This window comes from Artibeus jamaicensis, unplaced genomic scaffold, assembly GCF_021234435.1.
Source record: "Artibeus jamaicensis isolate MK-2021 breed Jamaican fruit bat unplaced genomic scaffold, CSHL_Jam_final contig_1998, whole genome shotgun sequence".
Taxonomy (NCBI): Eukaryota; Metazoa; Chordata; class Mammalia; order Chiroptera; family Phyllostomidae; genus Artibeus; species Artibeus jamaicensis.
Genome location: NW_026521407.1, coordinates 16,073,034 through 16,094,640, shown reverse-complemented (window position 1 = coordinate 16,094,640; position 21,607 = coordinate 16,073,034). Strand labels below are relative to the sequence as shown.

Here is a 21,607-nt window from a genome sequence, read left to right as displayed (position 1 = left end):
TTCACAGCTTCTCGAGTCAGGTCACAGGTGGCCGTGCTGCTGGAGGCCTTTTGAATGCTCTGGGGATTCTATCACTGTGGCTATGAACAAGAGCGTGGACTTCCTGAAAAAAGCAGCTCACTCACCAGTGACCTGAGTCAGCTTTGAGGAGACCAGGGTGGTGGGGATGACTTCCCCAGGGTACTCGGCACTTCTGCAGGAGCTATTACTTGAAGTGGAGCCTAGGTGGCACTGGTCGTAGTGGTGGGTAGCCACAGGCGGGTAAGCTGCTGGAGGGGATAGCTGCCATGTGCCCGCTTGTGGACTAATGGAAACCTCCAAGGAGACCCCTCGTGGGCCTCAACACTTGACCATGGGTGGCAGGAATGGGAGCACTAGGACACGGAGCCCATTTGTACGGGAGGCTGATCTATGACCTAGGTGTGTGGGATCAGTTTATATTGAATTTGGATGGCTTTTGCCACCAGCCATGCTTTTATCATCATCTTACATGGGTTTACTGAATATTTTATTTGCCATCCTGGTGTCTTACACATTGTGGCTGGCATCTGCCTTAGCCAGTTCAGGCTGCTGTAACAAATTGCCAAAGCCTGGGTAGCTTTTAACAGAAATTTAGTTGCTATAACAAATTACCACAGATTGGGTGTCTTTTAAACAATAGGAATTTATTTCCTACAGTTGTGGAAGCTGCAAGTCTGAGATCAGGGTGCTGGTGTGGTTGGGTTCTGGTTGCAGACTGCTGACTTCTTACTGTGTCCTCACATGGCTGAGAGCAACTGGAAAGCAAGGGCTCTTGTACTCTTACAAGGAAACTAATCCCATTTGTTGAGATTAGGCCTCGCCCTCACCACCTCATCTAATCCTAAGTATTTCCCAAAGGCCTTACCTCCTAGTACCATCACATTGGGTGTGCAGCCATTTCAAGTGGGAATTTGGGGTGGGGGACCCATTCAGTCCATAACAGCATCTGATCAAGGGACTAACTTTAGTGAAAGTAAGAAACTGGCTGTCTTTAGGTCATATGCACTAGATCTATCGTGGACCCCAATAACCAGAAGCAACTGGCTTTAACACAGTGGAATGGCCTGTGGGATACGCAGCTCATGAGCCAGCTGGAAGACAGCAGTGCGAGAGCTTGGGTTCCATTTACACTTAGGACCAGCGCTTCTGGAGGTGTCCATATATTTCTTATGAGTTTCTTTTCTGTTTAAATGAGCCAGCCAGTTTCCATAGCTTGCAATTGAAACCACCAAGAATCCAAAAATACCTCTTGTTGTGCCATCTATTGAAATTTGTTGGGTAGATTGCCTCCCTCTGCAGATAGCTTATGAACTCTAAAGGCTGTCGCCATTTTGGTTATTTTTTCCTGTAGTATATGTGACTGTACTTTACACAGTGCAGGACATAGGTCGCAAACTTGTAAATTCTGGGCGATATATAAACTGCATTACTTTAATCAAAATGAAGTGGGTTTTTTAAAAAGATTTTATTTAGTTTTAGAGAGATGGGGAAGGAAGGGAGAGAGAGAGGGAGTGAAACATCAATGTATGGTTGCCTCTAGCACACCCCATACTGGGGACCTGGCCTGCAACGGGGGCATGTGCCCTGACTGGGAATCAAACTGGCGATGCTTTGGTTCTCAGGCCTGCATTCAATCCACTGAGCTACACCACACAGGGCTGAAGTGGGTTTTATTTTTAAGATTTTATTTATTTATTTTTAAGATTTTATTTATTTAATTTTAAGGTTTTATTTATTTATTTTTAGGTGGGAAGGAAGGGAATGAGAGAGAACACTGATGTTGCCTCTCACACACCTCCAACTAGGGACCGGCCCACAATCCAGGCATGTGCTCTGACTGGGAATTGAACTGACAGCGACCCTTTGGTTTGCAGGTCGGTGCTCAGTCCACTAAGCCACACCAGCCAGGGCTGAAGGTTTTTTTAAAAAATTGACTTACTTCATTGCCAACATTTAAAAATCATGAGATTTCATATGCAATGCACATGTCCATCTTCTCTTAAAAAACTTCAAGCTCTAGCCATTCTAGGCCCACATTGCCACAGCTACCCTCTTTAAACAAAACACAGGCACTTCCATTTGACAAAGTCCTCACCTTGCCCACTTTATTTACTTTCATTATTTAACCGGTCCCTTAAGGCACGTTTGTCACCCCTGGTGCTTCACCAGTTCATACTGAATAAACTAATTTATTGCAATTAATGCTTGTATTTTACATTTTCATTTCACCTATGCGCTCTATCCTTGTAACTAGATTGTGATAATCCACTCAGTGGACAGAATCCTGGTACGTATATTTCTTTAAATCACTTTTTGGTGCCCACACATTTCAATAAATATTAATATTTTTATAAGTCCTTTCTCTTATTCTTAGAGTTGACCTGGAGCACTGCGAGCCAAGTCCCCCTGGTTTGGTGTGGGGATGCCTAAAATATCATAGTCTTGATTCCTTCCCTGGGCTCAGTCGAGACTTGATGACGTGCCAAGTAAAGAAATTAAAATGATTTCCTGATACCACAAACATACATTTTGAAGTAGGTTTTAGGCTGGAAGTCACCCTTTCTGCTGCAAAGAAAAAACTGTCAAGTTCCAGCTGGGATACTGGGAAAAGTGGAAGGAGACAGCAATGTAGTTTGTTACGAAGTTTTTACGAGTTTTTTTAGAATAAAAATTCTAATGCAAGGGGTCTGAGTGACTCTCCCTGGGGGTCTGGCAACCCGGGGCGTGGTTCCTGGTACGACCTAAAGGCAGCTGTCAATGGGATCAACTTCAGGACTCTCGGGAACCAAGCCCCTGGAGTTTCACATTTCTGGGGGCCCATCTCCCTGCCCTCTCCAGTTTATTTCCTTCCACTGCTGGCATTGCCCTGTCCCCTCGGTTGCTAGAGCCGCCACCCGCCTCCAGGATACTCTCTCTGGCTCAGTCAGCATCAGTTACCTCGAGGAGGCGAGAAGGGGATACATTTGGGGGTTTCCCCGCCCTCCTCCCTGAGCCGGGGAAGGAGGCCCAGCCAAGTAGGGCTCCGCCGAGATTAGCTGTCTCCCGAGGGCTTTGGTGCGGGCACCTCGCGAGGAGCAGCGCCCCTCAGCTCCGCGCCACCAGCGTGGTCCAGCCGCGTAGCTTAGAGGCGCCCCGGGCTCCCCGCCCCCAGGACCCAGCGCTCCCGCGCTCCCCCTAGCGGCCGCCGCGCGGCCTCGCTCCGTCCCAGGCTCGTCGGCGGCGCAACTCACGTGACCACGCTCCGGGCCTGCGGCCGCTGTCGGTTCCCCCAGTCACCGAGCGAGAGGGAAGAAACAAGATGGCGGCTGAAGGCGATCCGGAGTGGGGCCCTAGCAATTCGGATTGAGCCTTCTCCCTCCACCCGCTTCCGCCGGCCGGGCCCCTCCCGCCCGGCCCCGCGGGCCTCCCCACCCGGCCTCGGCGCTCCCCACCGCCAGCCCTCCGCCCACCCCTCCCCCTTCGCTTTCCCTTCTCCCCCCCGCCTCGGCTCCGACATGAGGGGCCGGCGGGGCAGGCCGCCCAAGCAGCCCGCAGCTCCGGCTGCGGAGCGCTGCGCCCCGGCCCCGCCGCCGCCGCCGCCGCCGCCCACGTCTGGACCCATCGGGGGGCTCCGCTCGCGGCACCGCGGCAGCAGCCGAGGCAGGTGGGCCGCCGCCCAGGCTGAGGTGGCGCCCAAGACGCGGCTGAGCTCGCCCAGGGGGGGCGGCAGCAGCAGCAGCCGAAGGAAGCCGCCGCCGCCGGCCCCCCCCAGCACCAGCGCCCCGGGCCGGGGGGGGCGAGGAGGCGGGGGCGGCAGGGCGGGGGGCGGGGGCGGCGGCGGCGGCCACCTGGCCCGGACCACCCCGGCCCGGAGGGCCGTCAACAAAGTGGTGTACGATGACCACGAGAGCGAGGAGGAGGAGGAGGAGGAGGACATGGTCTCCGAGGAGGAGGAGGACGCTGAAGCGGAGGAGACCCAGGATTCCGAGGAGGACGAGGAAGATGAGATGGAAGAGGACGATGATGACTCCGATTATCCGGAGGAGATGGAAGACGACGCCGACGACGCCAGTTACTGCACGGAAAGCAGCTTCAGGAGCCATAGCACCTATAGCAGCACTCCAGGTACCCACCCAGCCCAGTCGCTGCGGACTCTTTCCCCACCGCCTCTGCCCTCCCCCACACGCTCACTCCCTTTCTGGTCTCCCCACCCCCACTTCGCCCCAGCCGTGGGGAAACGCGACGGCACTTCAAGTGACAAAAAACTAGATTTACCAGAGGAAAGAGGCGCATTGTTCAAAATGGAGATTGCATTGTTGCAGTTTGCAGGCCACACACTCGCTCGCTCTCTTTCTCTGCCCCAACCCCCTCATTTTCCTCTTGAATAATTGTGCCAGTGGAGGGTCTCCGTAAGTATGGCAGGATCGAAACTTTGGCACACGTATCTACTGCATTCAATTTCTCCCCTTGTATTGGTTTGGTTTTTTGGAATGAAAGAAGCCTCTTGTTTTGTAGACCTCTTTGCATTTCTAATGTAGTTTATTTTAGATTTTTATTATATATCCGTCCGTTAAAGGGAATTGAGGTTTTGGACAGGTTGTGGCACACACACAGGCTTCTCGCCCTCCCCCCGCCCCCCCAGCCCTATGGTTTCAGAGTTATGTTGAGGAAATGGATCAGTTTGGGTTAGTGGGGGAACCTTATCTGGTCCTGTGTTTGTTTTTATTCTCGAGTGCTTATGGGCTCGTGCCATAGTTGCTGGTGAATGGCTGGTTAAAAGGCAAAGCAGAAAACTAAACAAAACCAGAACAAACATGGTAATCCATCCGATTCACTGTCATTTTGGTAAAATCCAAAATAAAAGTAAGAAATCGTAGGAACATGCGTCTTACCGATTTGATCCCTTTGCTTTGCCTGAGAAACGCAGTTTCCTGTCACCTGTTGCAGGAGACGTACAGTTGATCATGCAAACGTAATTGCTGAAGATGAACTTTGGGACCAACTTCTGAGTCACACAGCAAACCTGTAGGGGATTTAATAAAAAATGACTTTTTCTTCTTATCTCATTTTGAAGAATAAAAGTCTTTCTAGATCTGCAATGAATTTCTTCATAGTGATTCTTATTTTCTCACAGAAAGTTTTTCTAGGCTGGTGTATTTTTTTTCTTTCAAGCACACACTTGCTCCATTGTATTAAATACGTAGTTACATTTAAGTAACTTGTGAAAAACGCATACTTTGTAGCAGTAACCCACAAGATTTTTTGTTTCTGTTTGTTAATCTGGATTAACTAAATAAGAATACATTTTTAAAAAATATTTTATTTATTTTTAGAGAGAGGGGAAGGGAAGGAGAAAGAGTGGGAGAGAAACATCAATGCGTGGCCGCCTCTCATGTGTCCCCTACTGGGAACCTGGCCTGCAACCCAGGCATGTGCCCTGACTGGGAATCAAACCGGCGACCCTTTGCTTCACAGGCCCATGCTCAATCCACTGAGCTACACCAGCCAGGGCAAGAATACATTTTTGAGAGCATTTACACAGTAAAGTGTATGAAGAAATAAGATGTTAAGAAAGTAAGGTGTGTGTCACTTTTTTAAAAAAGACTAGGGTAGTAGAAGTGGTTAAATAAATTTAAACTTTTTCTTTTCTATAAATGCTTAAATACTTATTGGAGGGGTATGAGTATTAAATCAGCTAGAATCCTATTTAGATTGTCCTAACAGCAAATGAAAACAAGTAACTTATATTGCCTGAGAGTAAGAACCATCCACCTGCCTTGAGTGGGTGGGGATTTGCTGGCAATGAAGGGAATGAATTAAGTGTACAGTATTTATGTCTTGTATGTAGAGGGGACTAAGGCACTTCTCATTTCTTGCCAACTTGATGTCAGTACATCTTTCATAGTTACTGTTTTTACTTGAAAACATCCCATGTGGTCCTCTACCAAGAGTCCAGAATTGAAAGACCCACAGAGAATGAATTACACTATCCCAAGGCATTTTTGGAGGGCTGTTCAGCTAAGGTTAACTTCTCTTTGAAGGCCTTGCAAATAATATTTAGGACTATTTTGTTTTGTTTTTTTGTCTGTATTTCCAGACAATAAAGGCTGGGAAGAAGGCTGTCAGGTCAGTGTGTGTATGTGTGTGCTTTGGAAAGAAACACATTTTAGGGTTGGTTTAAGATATTCTGAAAGCACATGAAGCAATATGATTGGTAGATTTGAGTTCTGTACTGTCAGGGCTTAAAGATGAATATACTTCATTGGTAATTTAGATTAATATTTGTAGACTAGAATGTTGGTTTAAGTACTATTGTAATAATTTCTTAATATAAGAAATAATAGATGTATCCATCTTTTGAATACTTTGAAGGTGATATAATTGTTGATGTAAAGTTCTCCAGGCCTCAACAACATCAGAAGTGTAGACAGAAAGAGAAATGCATTACATATGCCTCTGTAAAAGTGGTTGTGCTTTCAGTAGCAATAGAAGGGAAATTAATGAAACATGTCTTCAGGTATTAGTACCTGAAGAAGTTAAATATGAGAATTAAAAGAAAGAAAATGAGGGCCCCAAAGAGTTATTGAAAAGTTGGGCAACATGATCTTGAGAGCAGGTAGGTGTGTCTGAAGTATGCAGTAAGAAATAGCCTTATGTTCATCCTTATGTACTTTTTTGGTGTGTATTTGGAAATGAAGCTGTGTATTGAAATGTTTTGGTGCAGCAGGATTGGAGATGTTAGGGCCAGGATCTTGAATGTCTTGTTATGTCCTTTTTTGCTCACTCCTCAGGACCCTGTATCCTCCCTGTGATGGCAGGTCCTATCAGGTGGGATGCAGGGGGTGAGAAGGTGCTGGTAATGGTGGGGGACTGGTAATGTGGGTGACACAGACAGGACAAGCCCTGCTGCAGATACCCTCTTTACATTGAACAGTTTCCTCCCTCCTTGTTCTTTAGCCAGGCTCCAGTCCCACTTGAGAGAGAGCTTCCCAGGAGAAGTCTTCCCAGAGTTCTATTGCTTACCTTGGTCTGGTCTCTCTTCTCTTTGAAAGTTTGCTTATGGCAATGATAAGCTCAAGTTCATAATTTAGCACTGACCCTCATTCTTCTAATTTTTTTTCATGCTTCTGATTCTTTAAAATGATGAGCCTCCAAAGGCAGAAAATTTTAAAAAACAACTTACACTTCTAAATATCAAAAATAAAATCATACAGAAAGAATTAAAAGGCATGTAACTGTAACATTTTCTTTTTTATACTGGTCTGTATCAAATTATTTTGTATGTCTTTATTTTATATGTAATATTTTTAGATATTCTATTACTCAAGTATTTTTTGATTGCTGAATGATTAAAAATCAGTAATAGTAATAGCTAACGTACTGAACATCTAAATTGCTGGATACTTTTCAAGCAATATTTAATGAAAATTCCATTTAAAAAACTTTTATTGAAATATACCTACCATAAAATTCACTTTTTAAAGTGGTTTTTCAATATATTCACAAAATTGTGTAACTATCACTACTACCTCACGTCAGAACATTTTTATCATCCCTAAAAGAAATCCATACCATAGCAGTCACTTCCTGTTTGCTCTCTCCCACTCCCATCCCCTGACAACCCCTACTTTCATTCTGTGTTGGTGTGTCTCAGAAGCTCTCAGAAGAGCTGCACATTTTAGATAAATGGAATCATACAATATATGGCTTCTACTTAACAATGTTTTGCTGCTGCAGACATTGGTATGTAGGTTTTTTGCCTGTGTGATGTTCGTGTCTGTGTTTTAAATATTTATTTACTTATTTTTAGAGCGAGGGGAAGGGAGGGAGAAAGAGACACATCAGTGTGTGGTTGCCTCTTGTGTGCCCCCAACTGGCCCACAACCCAGGCATGTGCCCTGACTGGGAATCAATCTGGTAACCGTTTGCTTGACAGTCTGGCGCTCAGTCCACTGAGCCACACCAGCCAGGGCTGTGTGATATGTTTTTATTTTTTCTGGGTATATCCTAGGAATGGATTTGCTAGATGATTACAAATACACTTTTAATAGAATCATCTTAAGCAGACTTATTTTATGAAAATGAATTTTTAAAAAGAGATGTTTTTGTTTATTGGCTATTTCAGGGGATGAAGCTGGAGAAGTGGGTGGTCTAGGTGCCTGGCGTCAGTGCTTCACAGGCTTTTAGATGATAAGAGAACTCGTCCAGGTAGTGGCCCATTAATCATCTCAAGCTTGATTTCCACTTGGTTGAAAGTCTTGCTGTGGTAGACAGCCACCATGTTGCCCGCCATCTTGGGCGGGGGGATCATGACCTTTTGATGCGTCTTTATCATGTTGGATTTCTCCTTGGGTAGTGCCCCTTCCCTCTCTTGCGTTGGGTCTTCTGCAATTGCGGCTTCCTTCTGGCGCTTCTGCATTGAGTGTCATTGAGTGTCATCTGGTTTTCGGGCCAGGGTTCAGCCGCCACCCGCTGCACAGCGCCGTGCTTCTGGTGCTCTTCCGGTGCTCGTAGGCCACGCCTAGCGGCCGGCGGGCATCCACGTTGCTGGAGGTAGACTTCCGGAAGGATTGCTTTCTTTTCCGCTCCACGTTCACCATCTTGTCAGTGCTTCAGGAAGGCAGTTTGTTACAATAGTTTCAAAAGAAAGTTAGGGAGAGAGTTGGGTTGCCGGAGGTGATCTTTAACAATTAAATCCAGAAGGATTTGGCAGAGACAGACCAGTGTGAGGGGAGTCGTATCATACCATTGGCACATGGGAAAGATTCAATAAACACTAGCTGCTATTATCTATTGATTTGTTCCTCAGCTGAAGGTGGAGATTCTGTGAAGATACGTAGAAACCTGACAGTGTGTTGTAGTATTTTATTCCATTGAAAGCTGTCAGCTGACTCATAAGGTATAGAAATATGTTTAGAACCACATTTAAGTAAAAACGTACATTAAAACAGCTTTATTGAAGAACTGTTAAATGTTTAACTTGTCCATTTAAAAAATTCAGTTTAGCCCTGGTTGGTGTAGCTCAGCGGATTGAGCACAGGCTTTGAACCAAAGGGTCGCCAGTTCGATTCTCAGTCAGGGCACATGCCTGGGTTGTGGGCCAGGTCCCTATTGGGGGCCCCGTGGTAGGCAACCACACATTATTGTTTCTGTCTCTCGCTTTCTCCTTCCTTTCCCCTCTCTCTAAAAATAAATAAATAAAAATCTTTTAAAAGATTTTTAAAAATCTTTAAAAAATTCAGTTTATATAACATCTGATTTATTCCAGAGCTATAATTAAAAAAATACATTTACTTAAGTTATTTACGGTGGTTAGAGGAAAGCACTATCAAGAATTTGTAGCTCTTTGGTAGTTCCTTCTTTCCCTCTTCTTCTGCCTGTTCCTTAAACTCCAGTTTTCCAGGTTCCATGGCCCTCGCACTGTTTCCCTCCTTCCCCTGAGATCTCATCTGTTCTCAAGTTGGCTTTAAAATTACAACGAAAAATTGTAAGAATAGTGTGCATTTTCTCTTTTGGGAAAATACACATAATTACACAGATGAAAATGAAAATCATCTAGTCCAACAACCTAAGATAACTAATGGACATTTTATATATATATATATTAAGATTTTATTTATATAAATATAAATATAAATAAATATATATTAAGATTCAGAGAGAAGGTAAGGGAGAGAAACATCAACGTGTGGTTGCCTCTCACATACCCTCCACTGGGGACCTGGTCCCACAACCCAGGCATGTGCCCTGTCTGGGAATTGAACCAGCAACCCATTGGTTTGCAGGCTAGCACTCAATCCACTGAACCACACCAGCCAGGGCTGTTTTGATATATTTTAAAAACTCGGTTTTTTATAGCATGTTTTTGTCCGCATATTTAAAAAAGATAACTAGAATCATATTATAGTGATTTGTTTGCTCTAAGCAAGATTTTTCTCATATCATTGTATCTTTTTCAAAGTAGTCCATGAACATTGACAAAATAATATGAAAGGGTCATAGTGAACAGAAGTGGTTCCCCGATAGACTTTTCTCCACCTGAGACCTTTCCAGAGTTAGTGGCTTTCAATTCTTTTTTTAAAAAATATTTATTTATTTTAGAGAGGTGAAGGGAGGGAGAAAGAGAGGGAGAGAAACATCAATGTGTGGTTGCTTCTCATGTGTCCCCTACTGGGGACCTGGCCTGCAACCCAGGCACGTGCCCTGACTGGGAATCGAACCAGTGACCCTTTGGTTCATTGGCCAGCGCTCAATCCACTGAAACACACCAGCCAGGGTGGCTTTCAATTCTTGTAGCTGGTTTTCATTTTTCTGGTAATTACCACAGTATTTTAAAATAATATGCTTATATTTGGCTTATCAGTTTTAGACATTTTTTATTGCTTTTGTTCGGTAGATCAGCATTTACTCCTTAAGAAAGAAAATTACCCTTACTTTCTTCTATTCTCTCATAGTTATAGCATGATTTTTAGATAAATCATGAGGGATTGATTAGACAGTTATGACTATTAAATATTATTCACAGTCAAGTATTGTGCTATGGCTATTACTCTTTCTGTTTTCCTGAGGTTACTGCCTTATTTTTTTTCACTTAGTGTTTTGTGTCCCTTAAAATATTTTATCACTTTCTGTTTTCTGGACTCTCAAATGTAGCATTTTCTGCTCTCATTTGAACTGTTGCTCTGTTTGGTGAACCTCTTACACTGGGATTTTTTAAAAAAAATTATTGATTTTAGAAAAAGGGAGCTGGGGAGGGGGAGAGAGAGACATATATTTTGTTTCATTTATTTATGCATTCATTGCTTGATTCTTGTATGTGCCTTGACCTGGGATTGAACCTACAACCTTGGCATATCAGGATGACACTCTAACCAACCAAGCTACCTGGCCAGTGTGGGAAGTAGGCTTTTAGTAATATCAGTGGGAATGGAGAGAGATAATTTAAAAAATAATTTAGGATTTAGAATGATACATCTTAGTGACAGATTGGTTAGGTGGGGTGTGATTAAGGGGAGAAAGGGGTCAAGGATGAATCAACTTCTAAATTCTTTTATTCTCTTATATATTTCTCACCTTGAATGTTTGTCAAGTAAACCAAATTCTTTGTAGTTCCCTTCATAAACCTTATAGTTGTTCACTTCTGTGATGATTAACTTCAGTCACCTGTTCATCCCTTGCCATCTCTGTTCACCATTTCCTTTTCCCCAGATGGTGCTAAGATTCTTCACCTCCCCCCACCCACCCCTCAGGGTTGCGCATTTATATGTTGCTGTTTCCAAATATTTGGGAATTTTCCGGGTATCTTTCTGTACTGATTTACTAGTCTAATTTTACTTCATAATGTTCAGAGAACATTCTTTGACTTTAATTTTATAAAAAGTTTTTAGATGTTTGTTTTGTGCCTCAAAATGTCTGTCTAGGTGAAGGTTCCAAGTGTACTTGGAAAGAAGGTGTATTCTGCTATTGGGTGGAACATTCTGTGTTAAGTTGTTTGCAATGTTAAGGTCTTTTATATCCTTGCTGACTTTTTATCTTCTTGTTCTATTGATTACTAAGAGAGGAGTGTTGAAGTGTATAACTATTGTTATGGATTTGTTTATTTCTCTTTGGAGTTCTATCAGCCTTCATGTTTTTGAGGTTCTATTTATTAAGACATAAACATTTGATTTCTTTATCATTGTAATTTAATTGGTTAAGACATTGTACCAAAAGGCTGTTAATTATTGGCTCTGTCCTTCATTAGAACCTTCTTTAGGGTAAGGAGGGTCTCATTCATCTCCCTCTCCTTAATGCCTGGCTTAGTCTCCAGTATGCAGTAGGTAATTGTTGAACTGAGTGAGCTAGTCAAAGAAAACCTCTGAATTCTTTTCACCTTTAGTTCTCTGCTCTCCAGTCCAGTATGGTACCCAAAAGCCATATGTGGCTTTTACATTTAAAAAAGTAAGATTAGCCCTGGCTGGTGTGGCTCAGTGGATTGAGCGTCAGCCTGAAAACCAAAGGGTCACCAGTTTGATTCCCAGTCAGGGCACATGTCTCGGTTGCAGGCCAGGTCCCCAGTTGAGGGGCACGTGAGGGGCATCCACACATTGATGCTTCTCTCCCACTCTTTCTCCCTCCCTTTCCCCTGTCTAAAAATAAATAAATAAATAAAATCTTTTAAAAATAAGTAAGTAAGATTCAAAGTTCAGTTCTTCAGTGGTACTAGTTAACATTTCAAGTGCCCAGTAGCCACTTGTGGCTACTGTATCGTACCACACAGATGTAGACCACTCGGGCCATTTCATATCATTACAGAAAGTTCTTTTGGGCTGACTGTGCTGTCATAGTCAGTCTGCTTCTGCTAGACTGTGAGAATTTACCTAGCATTTCTTTTCCTCTAGCACTTTTCATTTGCTCCAAATTCTGCACAGCCAGGGTAGTCCCAGCAGTTTGGCCATGGTCCTCCTCCTTTATTGAGACTGTTGGCCCAGTGTTATTCATGTATATGATGACATTGAATTTCAGTATTGAGAATGGAGAGATCATCTTTTAGATGACTACCTCATTTGTTGTTCTTGGTAAGGGGAACAGACAGTTTGTTAACACTTAGTTTTAGAAAATCTGCCACGGTCCTGAAAACTAGGCTAAAAGTTGTAGATGTAGGACAGAAGGGAAAGGAGGATTAAAATTCAGAGACTTTCGGTTGAGAAATATAATTTGATAACTCAGGGAATTCCTATGTTGTAAAAGTTTAAAAGTTGGTATGTGAACTGAATTATGACATACTAATGTGTCTCAGTATGCCTGGGTTCTCCAATGTAAAATCTTTTTTCTCAGGAGTTTTTGGTTAAGTTATTTAGCTAATAGTTTTGAAGGAAAAGACTTTTTTTTTTTTTTTTTGAGTGGAATTTTTTTGCTACTTAAGTGATGTTAAGTTGCAACTAGAAGCTCTGGAAATTTGCTAAGAAAGGTAACGCTTAGACTCCGCCTGATGGATGTTTTAGAATCACACATTTGGGAGACTGCATGGCCATGTGATTCCACTGAATGGCACTGTAGGTGCAGTTTCTGTATTTTACTGTCATAGCTTCCCACTTGACTTCAGTATGTTAGCATTGCCTCCTTTGAGGTCTGTTTTTTTTATAGTATATTCTATTTATGGACCTTAAAAAGTATTTCAGAAATGCACATATTAATCTGTGTGGAATTTCTTTTCTTTTCCTTCTGTTGGTACATAGCTGTACTGAGGTTTATCAGAGGAGATAGTCCAACATTTAAAATGGCTCATGAAAATTTAGCCCTTTTAGTGCAATTTTCCCCATTCTTCTATAGACATCAGAATTATCACACATTCCTTGAAGTCTTACTCAGTGAATTACCCTTTTCTCCAACTGATGAGCACTGTGCTTTCAAAGTGTTATGCAGATTAAAAAAAAAAGTGGTGTCCTGGCTGGGTGGCTCAGTTGGTTGTAGCATTATCCTCTGCACCCAAAGAAGGCTGCAGGTTCGATTCCTGGTCAGGGCACATACCTAGGTTGTGGGTGCGATCCCCTCTTGGGGCATGTGAGGAAGGCAACCAGTCAGTGTTTTCTTCACATCAGTGTTTCTCTGTCTCCCCCTCTCACTCCTTTACTCTTTCTGTAGAATCAATAAACATGTCCTTGTAAGGATTTTTTAAAAAGCAGTTTTACTGTATTTTCAGATAGACTTGAACTTTTCGGATCTGGGTGAAATGCCTCATATTTCTGATCCATCAGTAAACTTGGAAGATTGTCTTCATAGATATATAATCCTTATTTGCCTAAATAGCTTGAGTTAAGAATCTTTTCTGTATTTTGGAAGAAACCTAGTAATGGAGATTGTTCATGGCAGGAGTCATAACTCAAATGCCACCATGGGCCAAGTAGGTAAGGTAAAGATGTGAAGTGGGCCCTGGCTGGTGTAGCTTAGTGGATTGAGCACAGGCCTGCAAACCAAAGGTTTGGTGGTTTGATTCCCAGTCAGGGCACATGCCTGGGTTGTGGGTCAGGTCCCCAGTAGGGGATATGTGAGAGGCAACCACACATTGAAGTTTCTCTCTCTTCCTCTCTTTCTTCTTCCCTTCTCTCTAAAAAGAAATAAATAAAATATTTTAAAAAATATGTGAAATGAACTTTTCCCCCCACCTTTATTAATACATACTTACATTTACTGTTAATATTTATTTGCCTTGAAAAGGTAGCCCTATGGAAATTTTAGTCCATCTTTGCTCTTACAGACAGTGATGTTCTAAATATGATAGATGTTTCTTAGGTCAGTCAGACTGGTGTTTCTTTTTATTTTATCTTATTATTTATTTACTCATAATCATAAATAAATTATTTAGTTATAGAGAAAAATATCAACGTGTGGGTGCCTCACACGTGGCCCCCATGGGGGACCTGGCCTGCAACCTAGGCATGTGCCCTGATAGGGAATCAAACCAGTGACCCTTTGGTTCATAGCCCATGCTCAGTCCACTGAGCTACAACAGCCAGGGCTATTTATTCATTTTTAGAGAGAGGGGAAGGGAAGGAGAAAGAGAGGGAGAGAGATATCAGTGTGTGGTTGTCTCTCACGCACCCCCCACTGGGTACCTGGCTTGAAACCCAGGCATGTGCCCTGACTGGGAATTGAACACAGCCTGTGCTCAATCCACTGAACTACACCAGCCAGGGCCAGACTGGTGTTTATATAGGGTAGATTTTAGGAGTGGGATTGTTGGGTTACTTTTGATAGTCAATTAAGTGAATTGGCAAGTATTTTATGCTGAACCATGACTAATTAACTTGTTTTTAAACCTTCCCTAATTTGTGCTTATGTGGCTTTTAAACTAACTTTTTCTAGAATCTATTGAAGTTGACTCAGACCTTTAGTAAGTGTTTGGATATAGATTATGCCCAAAGTTCTTTCCTCATTAGTTTATTGGTAAATGTACTCATTTATGTTATGAGAGCCTGAGGCTCAGCTCCCAAACTGGTCAGGGACAGATGTGTGATGTGAGTATTTTCCGGCTAGATGAAAATTCTTCATTGCTTTTATGTTGAGTTTGATTTTAGAGAAGTCATTTCTTTGTGGGCCCCCATTTACTCATCTGTAAAGTGTAGGCTGAGCTACATGATTGGATGGGCAAGAGATTGACACACTTTCTCTTACAGTGCCAAATAGTAAATATCTTAGGCTTTAGAGGCCAGATTTTCTCTGCCTCAACTACTCTGCTCTGCCATTGCAGCATGGAAGCAGCTGTAGACAATGATAAACAAATGAGCATGGCTGTGTGAGCATGGCTGTGTTCAAATAAAAGTTTATTTACAAAAATAGTCAGTGGCTGGCCATAGTTTGCCCAATCCCCTTTTGAGCTCTTGACTTTCATTAGTCTGTGGTTTGGATAATTAGGCCAGGGAAAATGCTTTGAATCTTATTTTTATTTTTAAGATATTAATTAATTTGTTTTTAGGGAGAAAGAAAGGCGAGAAACATTGATTGGTTGCCTCAACCCAGGCATGTGCCTTATCTAGGAACTGAACCTGGTGACCTTTTGTTTTGTTGGATGATGCCCACCAACTGAGCCACACTGGTCAGGGCAAAGCTTTCAATTTCATTTTATTTTATTTTTAAAAGATTTTATTTATTTTCAGAGAGAGGAGGAGAAGGAAAAAGAGATGGAGAGAAACATCAATGTAAGAGAGAAACATCAGTTTGCTGCCTCTTGCATGCCTGGCCCCAACTAGGGACCTGGCCTGCAACCCAGTCATGTGCCCTGACTGGGAATCAAACCAGTGATCTTTTGGTTCACAGGCTAGTGCTCAATCCACTGAGCCACACCAGCTAGGGCAAAGCTTTGAATTTTAAAAATAACACTTCTGAAAGACTAGTAAGGAACTGAAATTTTATTTTTGCTTTTTATTAGGAAAAAAATACAGAAAATTTAGAAAATTCACTTAGAAGATTACATTGATTTTTTTGTTTACTCTCCTTGTTACCATCTTTGTGCGAATATGTGTATGCATAAGAATACTCACATGTAGAGAAACACATTTTTAATAGTAAAGTTGGATAATGCATAATTAGTTTTGTAAATCTTTTTACTTGCACCATGAAATCTTACTGTGTCTTTAACTTGTTTATAAAAATATCTTCTGTCATGGAGCTTTTGTGAAGAGGTCATGGATTTTATTTTCTTTTATTTTTAAATATTTTATTTATTTTTTAGAGAGAGGGGAAGGGAGGGAGAAAAAGGTGGAGAGAAACATTGGTTGGTTGCCTCTTTTATGTTCCCAATGGGGTGCCTGCCCAGGAACACAGGAATTTGCCGTGACTGGGACTTGAACCAGCAGCCTTTAGGTTCGCAGGCCTATGCTCTATCCACTTAGCCACACTAGCCAGGGAGAGAGCTCATGTATTTTTTTTAATATATTTTTTAAAGATTTTATTTATTTATCTTTGAGAGAGGAAGGGAAGGAGAGGAGGAGAGAAATATCAATGTGTGGTTGCCTTTCGTGCATCCCCTGCTGGGAACTGGCCTGCAGGGAACCAGCCTGCAACCCCAGTATGTGTCCTGACTGGAAATCGAACCGCAATTGTCTGGTTCGCAGGCCGTGCTCAATCCACTGAGCTATGCCAGCCAGGGTGAGCTCATGTATTTTAAAAGTTAATTTTTTAATTTAGTCACTTATTTTTTTCTAATTGTTTCTGATAGCTTATTTGTTGATTATGTTGAATTTTCTAGGGAAAAATTGTATCATCTGCAAAAATAATCATATGCTCATACCTGGTTTTTTTACATTTATATGTTTTTTCTTTTTCTTTTCAAATTGCATTGCCAATCGCATCCAAAACAATGTTAAATGTCAGTCATGCCCTGGCCAAGTAGCTCTGTTGGTTAGAAGTTGTCCCAATATGCCAAGGTTATGGGTTCCATCTCTGGTCAGGGCACATGCAGGAATCAGCCAATGGATGGATGCATGGATGGGTGGAGAAGCAAATCGATGTTTCTCTTTCTCTCTCTCTCTCTTCCTCTCTCTCTGTCTCTGTCTTTCTCTCATCAGTAAAAAATAAAATAAAATAAAAAATACTAGTTGTAATGATGGGCATCTTAGTGTGCTTTCCAAATTTAATGGGACCAATGTTTATATTTCACATCTTTTCATGTGTATTTTATTTTTCATTTATATATCATCTTTGATGGAAGGATAATGAAATCTTTATTGAGGATGTTTTAATTCGGTTGTTTAGTTGTTACTGAGTAATAGGGTTCTTTATACATTTTGATGTAAGTGCCTGTTGCCTGTGCGATGTGCATATATTTTTTCCTAGTCTGTGGCTTGTGTTTCATTCTCTTAACAGTGTCTTTCCTAGAGCAGAAATTTTAAGTTTTGATTGCAACCTGTTGGACCTATGCCATTGTAGCAGGAAAGTATCAGAGACAAATAAATGAACGAAAAGGGTTATATTTCAATAAATACTTATGGAAATGCAATTTAAATTTAACCTAATTGTCACATTACCAGATATTATTCTTTTGTTTATTTTTCCCAGTCATTTATCTCTCATGGGTTATCATTTTGCTCATCCCTGGCCAAAAGTAACACCAGGTCACAAAGATTTTTTTCTTTGATTTCTTCTAGATATGTTATGGTTATAGGTTTTATATTTAGGTCTATAATCCATTTTGAGTTAATTTTTATATAAGGTGTGAGGTAAGAATTGAGGTTCTCCCTTTTTTTTCTCCTGCCAGATGGATGTCCAGTTGTTCCAGTACCATTTGTTGAAATAAAATTCTTTCTCCATCTCAGGTCCTTTACATCTTTGTCAAAATACAGTGGACTATTATTTGTGTGAGTCTATTTTTGGACTCTCTTCTGTTCCAGTGACTTCTGTGTCTATTCTTTTGCTGCCAGTAATCAAGATTACTTGATAAGTCTCTATTTTTATTTTTTAAAGATTTTACTTATTTATCTTTACAGGGGATGAGGAGAGAGGGAGAGAATATCAATGTATGGTTGCCTCGTGTGTCCTCTGCTGGGAACTGGCGTGCAACCCAGGCATGTGCCCTGACTGGGAATCGAACCATGGTTGTTTGGTTCCCAGGCCCGTGCTCAATTCACAGAGCTACACCACCCAGGGCTCATTTATACTTTTTTTAAAAAGATTTTATTTATTTGTTTTGAGAGAGAGGGAAAGGAAGGGAGAAAGAGAGGGAGAGAAACATCAATATGTGGTTGCCTCCTGTGCGCCCCCTACTGGGGACCTAGCCAACAACCCAGGTATGTACCCTGACTGGGAATCGAATTAGTGATCCTTTGGTTCACTGGCTGGCGCTCAGTCTACCTAGCCACATCAGCCAGGGCTCATTTATACTTTTAAAAATTTTTATTTATTTATTTTTCGAGAGAGGGGAAGGGAAGGAGAAAGAGTGGGAGAGAAATATCAATGTATGGTTGCCTCTCATGCGTTCCCTGCTGGGAACTGGCCTGCAACCCAGGCATGTGCCCTGACTGGGAATCCAACTGCGATACTCTGGTTCACAGGCCTGCACTCAATCCACTGAGCTATGCCAGCCAGGGCTCATTTATACTTTTGAATTAGCTTATCAATACCTACAGAATATCCTGTTGGGATTTTGATTGGAATTGTGTTGCATCTTTATTTAATTTGGGGAGAATTAACATTTTAACAATATTGAAGCTTCCAGTTGAGTACACTCACTGTTTTCTTCACTAATTTAAGTCTTTGATGACCCAGGACCTTTACCTTTTGCAGGTAGTTTGGCTTTTGGGTGTCATTAGTTAAACCAGTCTTTCAGTTACAAAAACTTTAGGAAGTGGATTGTGCTTTAAAGAAGTTAAATCAGCTGGGGGCACACAAGTAGTACCTGTCATACAAAGGTGCTCACACTATAATGGAGAACTGTACAAAGTGTCAGAGACTCACAGTGCCAGGAGGCATAGGAGAGGATAAAAGAGGCGACGTTTGATCAAGGCCTTCGAAAAGGTCTAGGCTTTCTTATGAGTTCAATAAATTAAGGCAGTATCTGTTTAAAATGTGTAAAGATGTGTTTTTTTTAAATTATACAAATACAGATGTTGCCCACAGTGTGTATTTAAAAAACCCAGACATGTAGGAAAGAATTCCAAGTCACGGTTAATACTTGCTGAGTGTTGACTACTGTTCCAAAGAGTTCAGAGAGGACAGCATCCCTGTAGGCTTCATTAAGTAGATTTCTTTCTATTATGAAATACAAAAGAGTGGAGCCTTGGCTGGTGCTGTTCAGTGGATTGAGTGTTGGCCTGTGAAACAAGGGGTTGCAGGTTTGATTGCCAGTTGGGGTACATGCCTGGGTTGCAGGCCAGGTCCCCTGTAGTGGGGGTGCGTGAGAGGCAACCACAGATTGATGTTTCTCTCCTTATCTTTCTCCTTCCCTTCCCCTTTCTCTAAAAATAAATAAAAATCTTTAAAAAAATACAAAAGGGTGGAAAGTTTTGCTTCAACAACTGCCAGGTCATTTAAATAAAGTATCTATATAGTAATATAATTTTTCTTTTAAGGAAATAACCTGTCAGATGGGCCGAATCTTTGTTACTCAGTTAAGAAATTCCTTTAACCTAGATTATGTTGGAAATTCACTGACAAATTCTTGCTCCTTGGGTCTCTTTTTCCTCCCAGAATTTATACAGATAACTTTCTATTGTTAGCATTTTCTTTTTGTGGGCTTATTGTTTTTGATTAGGCTTAAGCTTTATTTCAACAGCAGTTTTATTCTAATCATGCCTCCTGAGGCAACCTCTTAGTCCTGTTGTTAAGAGTTTCCACAAAAGTCCTACTCTGCTTGGTAGAGGGAATATCCATTTTCTGTGAAGCAGTAGTTTTTCAAACTTGGCTGCACTTTAGAATTATCTGGGAAAAAAGAAAAATACAGTACTGAGCTTCACCTGGGGTTCTGTAAATTTGGGTTGCATTTTGATACTTTTTATAGCTTAACATGTGATTTTTTTTTTTTAAAGATTTTATTTATTTATCTTCAGAGGAGAAGGGAAGGAGAGAGGGAGAGAAACATCAATGTATGGTTGCGTTTGTGCGTCCCCTGCTGGGAACTGGCCTGCAGGGAACCTGCCTGCAACCTGGGCATGTGCCCTGACTGGGAATCGAACAGTGATTATCTGGTTCGCAGGCCCGCGCTCAATCCACTGAGCTACACCAGCCAGGGCCTTAACATGTGATTTTGCTGCACCTGCAGTTTTAGGATTTGTTTCAAGGCACCTTCTTTCTCAAACTTTAATGAGTCTCTGAATCACCTGAAAATTTTGAGAAACGGCAGTTTATAATTTAGTAGGCTTATAGTGGGGCCTGAGATTCTAAATTTCTCTTAAGCATCATAGGTAATGCCAATTACATTTTGAGTAGTAAGGTTGTATTGAAGCTAACTTTTGGAATTAGTAGATTTCTTCTGATATGTATTAATTTTTACTTGTCTGGGTTTCAGAGGGATAACCTTTTTAATTTCTAGGGCCACCCTTCTCAAAGTGTGATCCTCAGACCAGCACAATTAGCATCATCTAGGAATTGTTAGAAATCCAAATTACGAGATTCTGTCCTAGATCTACTGAATCAGAAGCTATTCTTTTAAAAAGATTTTATTTATTTATTTTTAGACAGAGGGGAAGGGAGGAGAAAGAGAGGGAGAGAAACATCAATGTGTGGTTGCCTCTCATGAGTCCCCTCCACCAGGGATTTGGCCAGCAACCCAGGCATGTCCCCTGACTGAGAATCAAACCTGCAGCCTTTTTTGGTTTGCAGGCCCATGCTCAATACACTGAACTATGCCAGCCAGGTGAATCAGAAGCTATTTTAATCAAAACTAGCTCTCAAGGTGATTCTGATGTACAGAGTTTGAGAACCACTCTTATAGTTTTCATTATATTTCCTTATTTGCTTATATATAGTGAGAAGTAAAAACACATTCTAACATCTTCAGATATTGTAAAGACGTAATTTTCTTGTGTGGATTGTATGGGCTAGCACTTAAAAACTACTATTTTCTTTTCTTCAAAGATTTTATTTATCTTTAGAGGGGAAGGGAAGGAGAGAGGGAGAGAAACATCAATGTATGGTTGCTTTCATGTGCATCCCCTGCTGGGAACTGGCCTGCAACCCAGGCATGTGCCCTGACTGGGAATCAAACCACGGTGGTTTGGTTCGCAGGCCCGAACTCAGTCCACTGAGCTACACCAGCCAGGGCAAAACTACTATTTCTTTAAATAAATACACCTTGCCCTGACTGGTATGGCTCAATGGGTTGGGCATTATCCACAAACCGAAAGGTCCCCCATGTTTGATTCCTGTCCAGGGCTCATGCCTGTGTTTTGGGCCAGGTCTCTGGTTGGGGGTATGGGAGGGGCCATGTTTCTCTTCCTCTCTTTCTCCTTCCCTTCCTCTTTCTCGAAAAGTAAATAAATAAATAAATACCCTTACTGTGTATTGGACAACTGTTTACAGAGACAAACAGCATAGAGAAAACTCTCTGCCCTTAAGGAGAGTGCATTCATTCTAGTGGTGATGTTAACTACTAGTTCATCCATAAGCAATAGATAAAACTGGTTGGCATGGCTTG

The 21,607-nt window shown here is 41.9% G+C and overlaps 1 protein-coding gene across 17 annotated transcripts in view; it reads left to right on the top strand.

The window, feature by feature from the left end:
* The first annotated feature begins 3,274 nt into the window (after positions 1–3,274).
* Positions 3,275–21,607, top strand: part of BPTF (bromodomain PHD finger transcription factor) — a 137,903-nt gene continuing 119,570 nt past the window's right edge. For 14 of the 17 annotated variants that reach the window (XM_053655507.1, XM_053655505.1, XM_053655498.1 and 11 more), the window contains exon 1: positions 3,275–4,125. In XM_053655507.1, the coding sequence (XP_053511482.1) occupies positions 3,516–4,125 (610 nt within the window). In that variant the 5' untranslated portion in view covers positions 3,275–3,515. The remainder of the gene's footprint in view (positions 4,126–21,607) is intronic. The other 3 variants (XM_037128020.2, XM_053655515.1, XM_037128021.2) reach the window with 1 other exon arrangement.